Source organism: Dreissena polymorpha, chromosome 1 (assembly GCF_020536995.1).
Source record: "Dreissena polymorpha isolate Duluth1 chromosome 1, UMN_Dpol_1.0, whole genome shotgun sequence".
Taxonomy (NCBI): domain Eukaryota; kingdom Metazoa; phylum Mollusca; class Bivalvia; order Myida; family Dreissenidae; genus Dreissena; species Dreissena polymorpha.
In genome coordinates, this window is record NC_068355.1 from 42,770,229 (window position 1) to 42,782,551 (window position 12,323).

The 12,323-nt window shown below is 37.0% G+C and overlaps 1 protein-coding gene across 4 annotated transcripts in view; it reads right to left on the reverse strand.

Annotated features, from left to right (window-relative positions):
- Positions 1 to 1,659: 1,659 nt before the first annotated feature.
- Positions 1,660 to 12,323, reverse strand: part of LOC127878121 (histone deacetylase 6-like) — a 74,362-nt gene continuing 63,698 nt past the window's right edge. For all 4 annotated transcript variants that reach the window (XM_052424554.1, XM_052424573.1, XM_052424564.1 and 1 more), the window contains exons 34-37: positions 11,173 to 11,291; positions 10,276 to 10,428; positions 8,392 to 8,520; positions 1,660 to 3,972 (exon numbers count right to left, since the gene is read on the reverse strand). In XM_052424554.1, the coding sequence (XP_052280514.1) occupies positions 3,916 to 3,972; positions 8,392 to 8,520; positions 10,276 to 10,428; positions 11,173 to 11,291 (458 nt within the window). In that variant the 3' untranslated portion in view covers positions 1,660 to 3,915. The remainder of the gene's footprint in view (positions 3,973 to 8,391; positions 8,521 to 10,275; positions 10,429 to 11,172; positions 11,292 to 12,323) is intronic.

A 12,323-nucleotide genomic window follows, 5' to 3' on the forward strand; every position in this document is an offset into this window, starting at 1 on the left:
AACAATTTTAACATTTTAACATTGAAGGTCACAGTGACCTTGACCTTCAAATGAATGACATTGAAATGAGCAGTGGTGATCTTCTAGTACTGGCCAACCTTTATGTCAAGTTTGAAGACTCTAGGTACAAGCATACCAAAGTTATAACATGGAATAAGAACTTTAACATTTTTACCTACCAAAGTTATAAGAACTTTAACATTTTTACATTCAAGGTCACAGTGACCTTGACCTTAGAATGAATGACCTTGAAATGACCAGTGGTCATCTAAGTGTGCTTGCAAACCTTCATGTCAAGTTTGAAGACTCTATGTCCAAGCATACCAAAGTTATAACAATTTTAACATTTTAACATTTAAGGTCACAGTGACCTTGACCTTCAAATGAATGACATTGAAATGACCAGTGGTCATCTTCTAGTACTGGCCAATCTTTATTTCAAGTTTGAAGACTCTAGGTACAAGCATACCAAAGTTATAACATAAAATAAGAACTTTAACATTTTTACATTCAAGGTCACAGTGACCTTGACCTTCAAATGAATGACCTTGAAATGTCCAGTGGTTACTTACTAGTTCTGGCCAACCTTCATGTCAAGTTTCAAGACTCTAGGTCCAAGCATACCAAAGTTATAACAACTTTAACATTTTTACATTCAAGGTCACAGTGACCTTGACCTTCAAATGAATGACCTTGAAATGTCCAGTGGTTACTTACTAGTTCTGGCCAACCTTCATGTCAAGTTTCAAGACTCTAGGTCCAAGCATACCAAAGTTATAACAACTTTAACATTTTTATATTGAAGGTCACAGTGACCTTCACCTTCAAATGAATGACCTTGAAATGACCAGTGGTCATCTGTTAATCCTGGCCAACCTTCATGTCAAGTTTGAAGACTCTAGGTCCAAGCATACCAAAGTTATACCATGAAATAAGAACTTTAACATTTTTACATTCAAGGTCACAGTGACCTTGACCTTCAAATGAATGACCTTGAAATGACCAGTGGTTACTAACTAGTTATGGCCAACCTTCATGTCAAGTTTCAAGACTCTAGGTCCAAGCATACCAAAGTTATACGAACTTTAACATTTTTTATATTGAAGGTCACAGTGACCTTGACCTTCAAATGAATGACCTTGAAATGACCAGTGGTCATCTGTTAATCCTGGCCAACCTTCATGTCAAGTTTGAAGACTCTAGGTCCAAGCATACCAAAGTTATACCATGAAATAAGAACTTTAACATTTTCGAGCACGCCGCCACCCCGCCCGCCCGCCCGCCCCCCCGCCCGCCCGACAACATCAATCTATAAGCCGAAAAAAATCCGGCTAATAATAAAAATAAATATTTGTGTTTTTTAACCGTTTCAAAAAAAAATTGGGGGGGGGGTGGGGTCGGGGGGGGGGGGGGTATAGTGCAAGGGTGTGGTGGTCATTTGTGAGATGATCTTAAAAAAAAAAAAATAGGGGGGGATTCGGAGGGGGGGTGGGGGCACGGGGGATGGTTTGGGTGGAGTCTATTGTGGTATGTCAGGTAAGAGTAGTTTTGTCGAAGTATCAATCAAATCTAATAATAAATAAAGAAGTTATGGCAATTTTAGCAAAATTTAACAAGGGCTGTTTGTAAAACATGCATGCCCCCCATATGGGCTCTAAGTTGTAGTGACAGCCATTTTGTAAATATGTTTTTTGTCACTGTGACCTTGACCTTTGACCTAGTGACCTGAAAATCAATAGGGGTCATCTGCGAGTCATGATCAATGTACCTATGAAGTTTCATGATCCTAGGCATAAGCGTTCTTGAGTTATCATCCGGAAACCATTTTACTATTTCGGGTCACCGTGACCTTGACCTTTGACCTAGTGACCTGAAAATCAATAGGGGTCATCTGCTAGTCATGATCAATCTACCTATCAAGTTTCATGATCCTAGGCATAAGCGTTCTTGAATTATCATCCGGAAACCATTTTACTATTTCGGGTCACAGTGACCTTGACCTTTGACCTAGTGACCTCAAAATCAATAGGGGTCATCTGTGAGACATGATCAATGTACCTATGAAGTTTCATGATCCTAAGCCTAAGCGTTCTTGAGTTATCGTCTGACAACCACCTGGTGGACAGACCGACCGACAGACAGACCGACCGACAGACTGACATGAGCAAAGCAATATACCCCCTCTTCTTCGAAGGGGGGCATAATAATTTGACCTTGAGAGTCAAGGTCATTCAAAGGTCAAGGTAAAATTCAACTTGCCAGGTACAGTAACCTCATGATAGCATGAAAGTATTTGAAGTTTGAAAGCAATAGCCTTGATACTTTAGAAGTAAAGTGGATCAAAACACAAAATTTAACCATATATTCAAAGTTACTAAGTCAAAAAATGGCCATAATTCTGTAAAAATGACAACCAGAGTTATGCAACTTGTTCTTTTACTGTACCCTTATGATAGTTTGCGAGTGTTCCAAGTATGAAAGCAATATCTATGATACTTTAGGGGTAAAGTGGACCAAAACACAAAACTTAACCAAATTTTCAATTTTCTAGGTATAAAGGGCCCATAATTCCGTCCAAATGCCAGTCAGAGTTACATAACTTTGCCTGCACAGTCCCCTTATGATAGTTAATAAGTGTTGCAAGTATGAAAGCAACAGCTTTGATACTGTAGGAATAAAGTGGACCTAAACACAAAACTTAACCAAATTTTCAATTTTCTAAGTATAAAAAGGGCACATAATTCTGTCAAAATGCCAGTCAGAGTTACATTACTTTGCCTGCACAGTCCCCTTATGATAGTTAGTAAGTGTTGCAAGTATGAAAGCAATAGCTTTGATACTTAAGGAATAAAATGGACCTAAACACAAAACTTAACCAAAATTTTCAATTTTCTAAGTATAAAAAGGACACATAATTCTGTCAAAATGCACGCCAGAGTTATCTTACTTTGCCTGCCCAGTCCCCTCATGAAAGTTAGTAAGTGAACCAAGTTTGAATGCAATAGCATTGATACTTTCTGAGAAAAGTGGACCTAAACGCAAAACTTAACCGGACGCCAACGCCGACGCCAAGGTGATGACAATAGCTCATAATTTTTTTTCAAAAAATAGATGAGCTAATAAGAGAGAGGACACCATGCTGAATGTTAAAAAACGCACTAAGTGATCCCGTGAACTAGTTTATGACCCGGCAAGGCCCATGTTCGAACTTGGCCTTAAGATCATCTAGATACAACTTCTGACCAAGTTTGGTGAAGATCGGATGAAAACTACTTGAATTAGAGAGCGGACAACATGCTGAATACTTAAAACGCACTAAGTGACCCCGTGACCTAGTTTTTGACCCAGAAAGGCCCATGTTCTATCTTGGCCTAGACATCATCTAGATACAACTTCTGACCAAGTTTGGTGAAGATCGGATGAAAACTACTTGAATTAGAGAGCGGACAACATGCTGAATGTTTAAAACGCACTAAGTGACTCGGACCTTGTTTTTGACCTGGCAAGGACCATGTTCGAACTTGGCCTAGACATCATGTAGATACAACTTCTGACCAAGTTTGGTGAAGATCGGGTGAAAACTACTTGAATTAGTGAGCGGACACTTAATACGGACCGACAGACAGACCGACCAACTGACAGACAAGTTCACTCCTATATACCCCCCTAAACTTCGTTTGTGGGGGTATAATTACATTTCAAAAGTCTGATCATTAATGTATTTAAGAATAATATTTACATTTTAAATTGTTTCTCAAGTACACCACAATAACCTTTTTTACTAATGATTTTATAATGATTGTTGAACTATTTTTTAAATTAGAAATAATTAATTCCAAAGTCCCAACACCCACAATATAAAATAAATTCCAAAGTCCCAACACAAACAATATAACAGAAATACAATCAAAATTTTCAAATCTCGACTCCAAACTTGCTGTTATGGGCTGCATTCTTTGCTGGGCGCAATATCTAAGAAAATAAGAAGAAAAAACAGAAATATAAAACACATTTATATAATCATGGATGAGTTCTGAAGATTAAATATACATTATTATTATTATTATACCAGATTTATATAGCGCCCTTTTCATGCAAGAGTGCACGTTCAAAGGTGCTTTACATAAGAACATTTGACGTATCGCATATACCAATACATTTTGCAACACTTTTTCAAAAGAAATCGATCAAAACTACTAAATTATACTATAAAACTACTCTATTATACTATAAGTACTACGTAAAAACATGAACAGTAACCCTAGATTAGAAAGATCAACAAGACACTATAAAACTACCCTATGTGTATAGCTATAAGACAATTAATGAAACAATAAAATCTAAACCTCAAAGTTCTACGTAAAACAACAAAAAACATGCACAGTAACCATAGATTTGAAAGATCTGCAAGACAAACCAGAGACAAAACAGAGACAGAGACAAGGGTAACGTTAGGATACCATTACCACGAGTCCACAAACCCCCAAAGGAATAATTATAATTCCTTTAAAAGGGTAAATTCAAGTTCATGCTGATTGAGACAAGAGTAATGTCAGGATACCATTACCACGAGTCCACAAACCCTCAAACGAATAATTATGCTTCCTTTAAAAGGGTTAATTCAAGTTCATGATGATTGAGATTTTATATAATGAATTGAATAAACCACTGCTTATATTGCATAAGATTGGAGGAAGAGGTGAGTTTTCAGTGCCTTTTTGAATTAATTCAGTGTTAAAGAACCTCGAATGTTTGATGGAAGTCGAGTTCCAGAGTTTTGGAGTAGCGTACATGAAACTTCGCTCCCCGTATGAAACGGATTTAATCTTCGTTGGAATCACTAATGAAGTCGCTTCGTTCTTTGATCTTAAGTTTCTCCTTGGTTCTTGGACTTCAAGTAGGTTTTTCAGATATACAGGCGATTGTCCATTTAAGGCTTTGGACGCATTGGTAAGTATTTTGTAGTGGATTTTTTTTCCTACTGGGAGCCAGTGAAATTCTTTTAGGATCGGTGTTATGTGTGGGGGACGTTCTTGTGATAACACGCGCCGCAGTGTTTTGAACAGTTTGTAGTTTCTTGATAGCTGATGTTTGTGTTCCATAAAGCAGTGCATTGCAATAGTCTAGCCGAGACGTGACAAGTGAATTGACCAAGGGTTTTGTGGCATTTGGTGTAAGATATTGCCTGATGTGACCTATTTGCCTAATCTGACCGAAACATGATCTACTTATAGCATTAATATGGTGTTCCATTTTCATTCTTGAATCAACCAAGCACCGAGATTTCGAACGTATGGCGATGGTTTAATTGTCGAGTCCCCTACTTTAATAGTTAACCCATCTATGTACTTGGCGTTGTTTTGACTTGAAAATACTATGACCTCGGTTTTGTCGGTGTTAAGTTTGAGCATATTTGTATTCATCCACGAGATGATATCGTGGAGGCAATTTTCAACTCGATTTAGTGTTTTGTCTTGAACTGCTCCATCGGTGGGTTCAAAGGAAAGGTAGAGCTGCGAGTCATCGGCGTAGAAGTGATGCCCGAGTCCATGTTTTTTGCAAATTTCCCCAACAGGTTTAGTATACATGGTATAAAATTTTGGGCCTAACACAGATCCCTGGGGTACGCTGAAGGTCAGCAGCACTGGTTCTGATACCTTGCCTTCAATGCTCACTGTTTGGAAGCGCTCAGATAGGTAATAAGCTACCCACTGTAGTGGTTTTTCAGCAAAGCCAAACTGTTGTTCGAGGCAGTTTCAAAAAGGGTTATGTGGTCGATGGTGTCAAAAGCGGCAGAGAGATCCAGCGTAACAAAGACAGTGACCTTTTTCTTATCTAATGATTGTAGGACATCGTTTTGAACTTTTAATAAAGCTGTTTCTGTTGAGTAAAACTTCCTGTATGCAGACTGGTTTCCTTTATTTAAATTGTTTTCTGTCAAATGTTCATCTATTCTTTTGCTGACAATTTTCTCCAATAATTTTGAAACATATGGCAGATTCGAAACCGGGCGATAGTTTTGTAGTGTTTCTTTATCTAAGGTGGGCTTTTTTAATAAAGGTCTTATATGTTTCAAAGGATCTTGGCACACTTGCTGTTTCCATCGAAAGATTGATGATTTTTGTCAGTATTGGTAGCAGTTCAGTTTTGCATTCTTTCAGGAGCTTAGTTGGAATAGGGTCAAGCTCGCAAGATTTATTTGGGGATTGCATAATGATTTTTTCAACTTCTTCCCCAGTTGTGTCAAACTGCATGTTTCTGCTGTTGGGTTATTATCATTACTCTGTTTTGAATTTGCTTGAGATGGGGCATGTTCAGAGATATCTTTTTTGATACCTTCAACTTTATTTATGAAAAAATTATTGAAATCTTGTGCTAACTCATGGGAAGTTTTCCCAGACGGGAGAGCTATTTCAGATGGGCCATCTAGTAAGTGTTTTGTGATTTTGTGCATGTTACTTTATCTGAATAAAAATCTATGCATGCTTTTTTCAACATTTTGTTCATTTTGGCGCAGTAGTTTCTATACATTTCATGATCAATAGTGAGTCTCGATCTTAGCCATTTTCTTTCCAAATTTCGTTTGATATGTTTAGCGTCATGAAGCTCATCTGTGTACCACGGGCAAGTCGGCCGCAGGGTTATAGATTTGGTTCTTAGTGGAGCATGTTTGTCTACCAAAGATGAGAGTTTAGTATAATAAGTTTGGACAAGGGTTTCAGGGTCATGTATATTTTCAAATTGTATTTCTGACTCTGTGATATCCTGTTTAAATGTTTCAATATTGATCTCTCGTAGTTTCCGAAGGTTACAGTTTTTCTTATCAGAGCTGGTTTTGATGCTCTTGCATTAAAGATGACAGCATAATGGTCTTTAGAAATGTTTCCTGAGCAGACTGAAAGTCCAGGATCGGTAACAACTACGTTGGATACCGTATCCACAGTGTCCCTGGTGATCACAACGTCCAGAGTGTATACTCGTACGTGTGTAGGCTCTTTTACATGCTGCTTCATACCAAAAGAATTGAGTATGTTATTAAATTTTAGAGAATCTTTATCAGACAGATAGTCAAGGTGGAAATTCAGATCGCCGGTCAAAATGATGTTTTTATCTGTTGTTGCATATTTTAATCAAAACTGGGACCATTCTTCCTCTAAGAAAGTACTTGATTTCAAGCCATTGTCGTTTGATGGAGGTGGTCTGTAGATTACAGCCAATTATAGAGAGTAGTCTTTAATCTGTACACTACAGTCCATGTGTTCAAAGGTAGTGAATTGTTTGTCTTTAGTTGAAGTCAAGACTTTTATTTCAATGCAAGTCTTGTGTATAAGAGCAACTCCGCCCCCACGGCGACCACTGGGATGTGGTACATGTTTTATTTGGTAGTCTTCAGATAAGAGCTCTGTGAAGCAGGTTTTATCTGTCGATGTGCCAAGCCAGGTTTCTGTTATGGCTACCAGATCAAACTCATTATTTGATATAAAATCGTTGAGAGACAGGGTCTTGTGTTTTACAGATCTAGGATTTATGTTGCATATTTTGATGTTTTTCTGCCCGCTAACGGTGATTTTATTTTCAATTTTGACTTTTATAAGGTTATCATGAATGGTCTTCTTTGGGGCGGTTTGCAGAGGTTTTGCTGTATTTGACAAGTTACTGGTTATTGTAGGAATTTCTCTTGGTAGTAATTTAATATCCTCCAAGTGAACACCCTGGTTTATGTCATGATTTCGTTTCAGCTTATGTTTACTGCCCCGGGCGCCTCTGTATTTCAAGATACTGTATGATTTCAATAGTGAAAGAGTTTCATTGTCCAGTTTTATCAATTTTCTATCCACACCTGCACAATGCAGTAATTGATCTCTATTGTACTGAATGAACGATATAATCCCTTAATTTTTCGCTCACTAAAAGGTAACAATTAATGTACAACGTATAAAGTTATACACACAATTTTTATAAGACTATTTGTATCTAATTATTTAACTAATTAAAATGAAAAACTAACTACAAATAAGCAAAAAGTACTTAGCTATGTTTTCATGTAACAATGTGACGAAAATCCAGATTCTACAAGTCCAAATAATCACTTAAATCCAACGTTTTATCAGAGCTAAAATTTTGCAGCCGACACTTGGAGCACTCGCCCTGATCACATTACAGACCAACAAAACAAAACAAAATATATTATACAATGAATATGATATTAAAAAAAATCTTTATTAAACCACATATTAAAGACTGAATAATTACTGCAAACAAAATTCAACTGTTTCATGAAAGCATGCTTTAATAACTTAAAAGTTTGCATTACAATATTTTAACAATCAATTCCTACAAATTGATCAGTTCTTATTTATAAATTATTGTTAACAAAGCAACATAAGGCACCTCATTATCAAGATAGTTGTCGCACTTGTAACACCAGACAGAGAGGTCTGCGTAGCTCAACACAACAGGGTGGTCAGCTGACTTTCCATGTTTCACCATGTCACTGTTAACATAGCGGCTACAAAACACCTGCAAGGACATAACTTGTTGATGAACACATATTTTCTTTAACTTGCTTCTTTAATTTGTTAAATAAAGATAAGTTTATTATTTTCTTTCTGTGAACATAAAATGAAATGCTAATTTAAACTAGAGCTTTATGACAAAAATTAATCATTTCCTCGCACCCCTTTGTTCATTTTAATCAATGGCAATCAACTCAACAATGAGTGGGCAATGGGGAAGAAAAGAGTCTCGCACATGTTCTCTTCATAGTGGTGAATATTTAAAAATGAAGATTTAATTACATTCCTTGAGAAATGTTACTGTGTTATAATAAGATATGCTTAAGTCGTTGTCTCTGTTTTTCATCTTTGGCATGTTAAGGCCTCCACATCTATGAATATACTTTATTAGCTAAGGTGCAGCAAGAAATCTTCATGATGTGCTTTAAACCATAAGGCTACACACCTTAATTATCCCAGTACTTGCAACAGATAAAACAATATAACCTTGTAGCATATGAGACAATATTATCTTTGATTAAATGCGAAGTGATGCTTCCCCTGGAATTAATTCCTGTAACATTTACCAGTAAGGGTACACTTTTTCTAGAGCATAACCCCCTTGAGTTTTATCTTGACTTTACAATTATAAATGTTTGTTTGTTTTGTTTACTCCAGCTTTTTTGCTGTTTTCAACAGTATTACATTTATATCACTTGATAAATGGTTTACTTGTATTAAGTGTACAAACTTTGTAAGAAAAGTAATACAATAATTTCCCAGTTTTTACAATTATATATTTATTTCCTAATTAAATTACAAAATAATTTTGCATTAACCTGAAAACAAACAAATAATCTCAATTTAATTCAACATGCCTAACCTGTAAATAATTAAGACCTTGGGATTTCCTTTATTCCTCATGGGCCAAGGTAATTACTGGTGAGTATTGATTTAACCCATCAGATATTGGAGCTGATCAACTTGATAATACTTTATTTTATATCTTTTGACCCCAGTGGATGGCAATTTTGACCTTAAGGGCAAACCACGAGAACAAAATTAGCAGATGACCACTATATAACTTTACATACCAAATAAAATACTATATTCCTTATGGTTTCTGTGTAAAAGATTTTTAAAGTTTTCAATAAATACATATAAAGAAAACAAATTACCTCTAGAGTGGGGCCAATTTTGACCCCAGGGGCGTTCTTTGAACACATTTTGTGAAGGACAAATATACGATATTTCACAAGAAATGTTAAAGCTCCACCCCTTGTGGTTATAGAGAACATTTTTTAAGTTTTCATTCTTAAAATCTATATTTATCACAGTTTTGACCTACATGCAATTGAACAGAACAATTTGAACAACTTTAAAAGAGGGTTGCGTTAGGATCATTCATGTAAAGTTTTGTTAAAATCTGTCAAGTGGTTATGGAGAAGAAGTTGTTACTAAAAAGCTAATGCACGCACCTCACGCAAGGGGGTCTCATGCACTAACAAATTGTAGACAAAACAGTATTTAAAAGCTCCCAATGATCCCTATGTGCTCAAATGGGCTACACAAAGGAAAATGTGTTTGCCATTGGTGTATATCTGCCAAACGATCTGTCAGAAAAGTGAGAACATTACTTATTTCCACTCGCCTATGCACTCACCAAAATAAATATTGTCTTACTTTTCAAAGGAAACTTCCTGAAAAGACGAGAAAATATATACATGTACTCTGTTACAGAGGAGACAATATACCCATGTAGCAGACCCGACAATGTTACCTTGAAGCAGACAAGACAGACCCAGTTCTCTCCTGTTGCATTGCACTCTGTACATGGGTCGTCAACGTTCAAACCACACTCTGGTAGAGGGGACACCTCCTTCAGGTGGTCACAGTATCTTAAAGGCTCTACAGCATACATGGCTTGCACTCCCTGAATTATGAAATAATTAGGATTTTGGATTATGTACTATTCAATCATTTGAAATGCATCAACACTTTAGGACCTCAATGAAATCATTTACCAAACGATTACCAGTTTAAAAAGCATTACCAGAGTCCATGTCTTGTCAAACAAGCCAATTCGTTGAATTGATATCCCCCGCCAATATGCTTCTGGACAAGTGTTATATTTGACACTCAAAAAAGCATATTTTCAAGATATAAAGGGCCATAATTGCGTTATTACAAGATGGTGTACAACGCCATTTGGCTTGCATCATCCTCTTATCCATATATATATACTCATACCAAGTTTCAATGAAATTCGCCAAAGCACTTCCAAGATATGGCTCCAGACTGACGGACGGACGGAAAGATGGATGGACGAACAACGCCAACGCCGACGGATAATAAAGATTGTATGTTACTTTCACATGCAGCTAATCTGTACAAATGAAATATTTCATAGTCAAATCCAATGTCAACTAGTGAAGCAGTATAAAGGCTTCATCATTGTATTGTCAGTACATTTTTCAAACTAAAGAGTCCAGTTGTGCTGGGACATGTATTGATGGACATTCATAGACAGAGTGAAAACGTATGGTCCCTCTTAACCTATTTTTTACCATTTTATATACTTACACAACAATTCAATATTGATTCATTTACTCAAGTAAGATTAGTTTATTCTGTATTTCACTGCTAAGGTTTACATTTCTACTAAAGCACACCATACCTGGTTTTCATAATGCTGAAGCAGCTGCCGGTTGGATGAGAATCGTTCAGAGCCCCCTACAGCTCCCTGGCTGGCTCCACCCTCTGCCCCCATCTTGGACTGGTCTCCCACATTGGTCACTTAAACAATACAATTATTATGTGTCTGTTCCATGTTCTACTGGTAATTCACTGACTTCACATACCCGAGATTGCTTCATCCAAAATCCACACTACACCTCACTGTAGTACCTGCTGAGTGTTCGACTCTATATTCATTCATATGACGCTGGTCAGTTAAACAACTCACATTTTTCTTAGTTTTGTTTAAACCTATTTATTTTAGCTCGATTGCATCGTAAGTCTCAGGCTTATAGAAACGCTTTTGAGTCCGTTTCCTCGGCCTATAACCAGTACTTGGTGTCTTTGGGGAAGATCTAGAGAACGCTCCCCAAGTGTGGATCAAACCTGCGACCTCCGGATCACTAGGCGGACACCTTATCCATTACACCACGGGTATGCTGCTTTACGATCTTTGTGCACATACTTATGCAAGTAACTGGTACCTGCCCAACTTGAATTAATGGTTACATAAGAATAGCTGTAAAGATGGGACATGAAAAAAACACATCAACTGCATACAGCTGAGGTTTATGACTTCTTCAATACGTTATTAAGCTATGTTATGAAAGTTCAAGTAATGTCCAAGAAATCTGGTTCATTTAAATAATTCCCTGGAGGATTGGTAGGGACCCAGTAATGTTATTGCCCAATCAGCAATGTCCTAAGTAAAAGGTCCATCCATGTTGATAAATATTTCTAGCTATTTGACACAAAGCTAGTTTGTGGATGAACATAATAAAAAAAATTAAATCCTAAGGATTAATTATTTTTTTTACAACAATCTACAGTACCACATTGTAAATTGGAAACCTCGAAGTTTTGTGAAATGAATGATTTCATAGGCAAAGCCCTAAGTTAAAAAAGTCATGTTATGATAGTTTCTCTAAATGTTTGGGGTCGTCATGGTGTTACGGATAGGGTGTCCACCTAGCGACCAGGAGGTCACGGGTTTGATCCCCAACGTGGGAGCGTTCTTTAGATCTCTCCCAAAGACACCAAGTACTGGTTCTAGGCCCAGGAAACGGACTCGAGAGCGTTAGGCTTTCGATG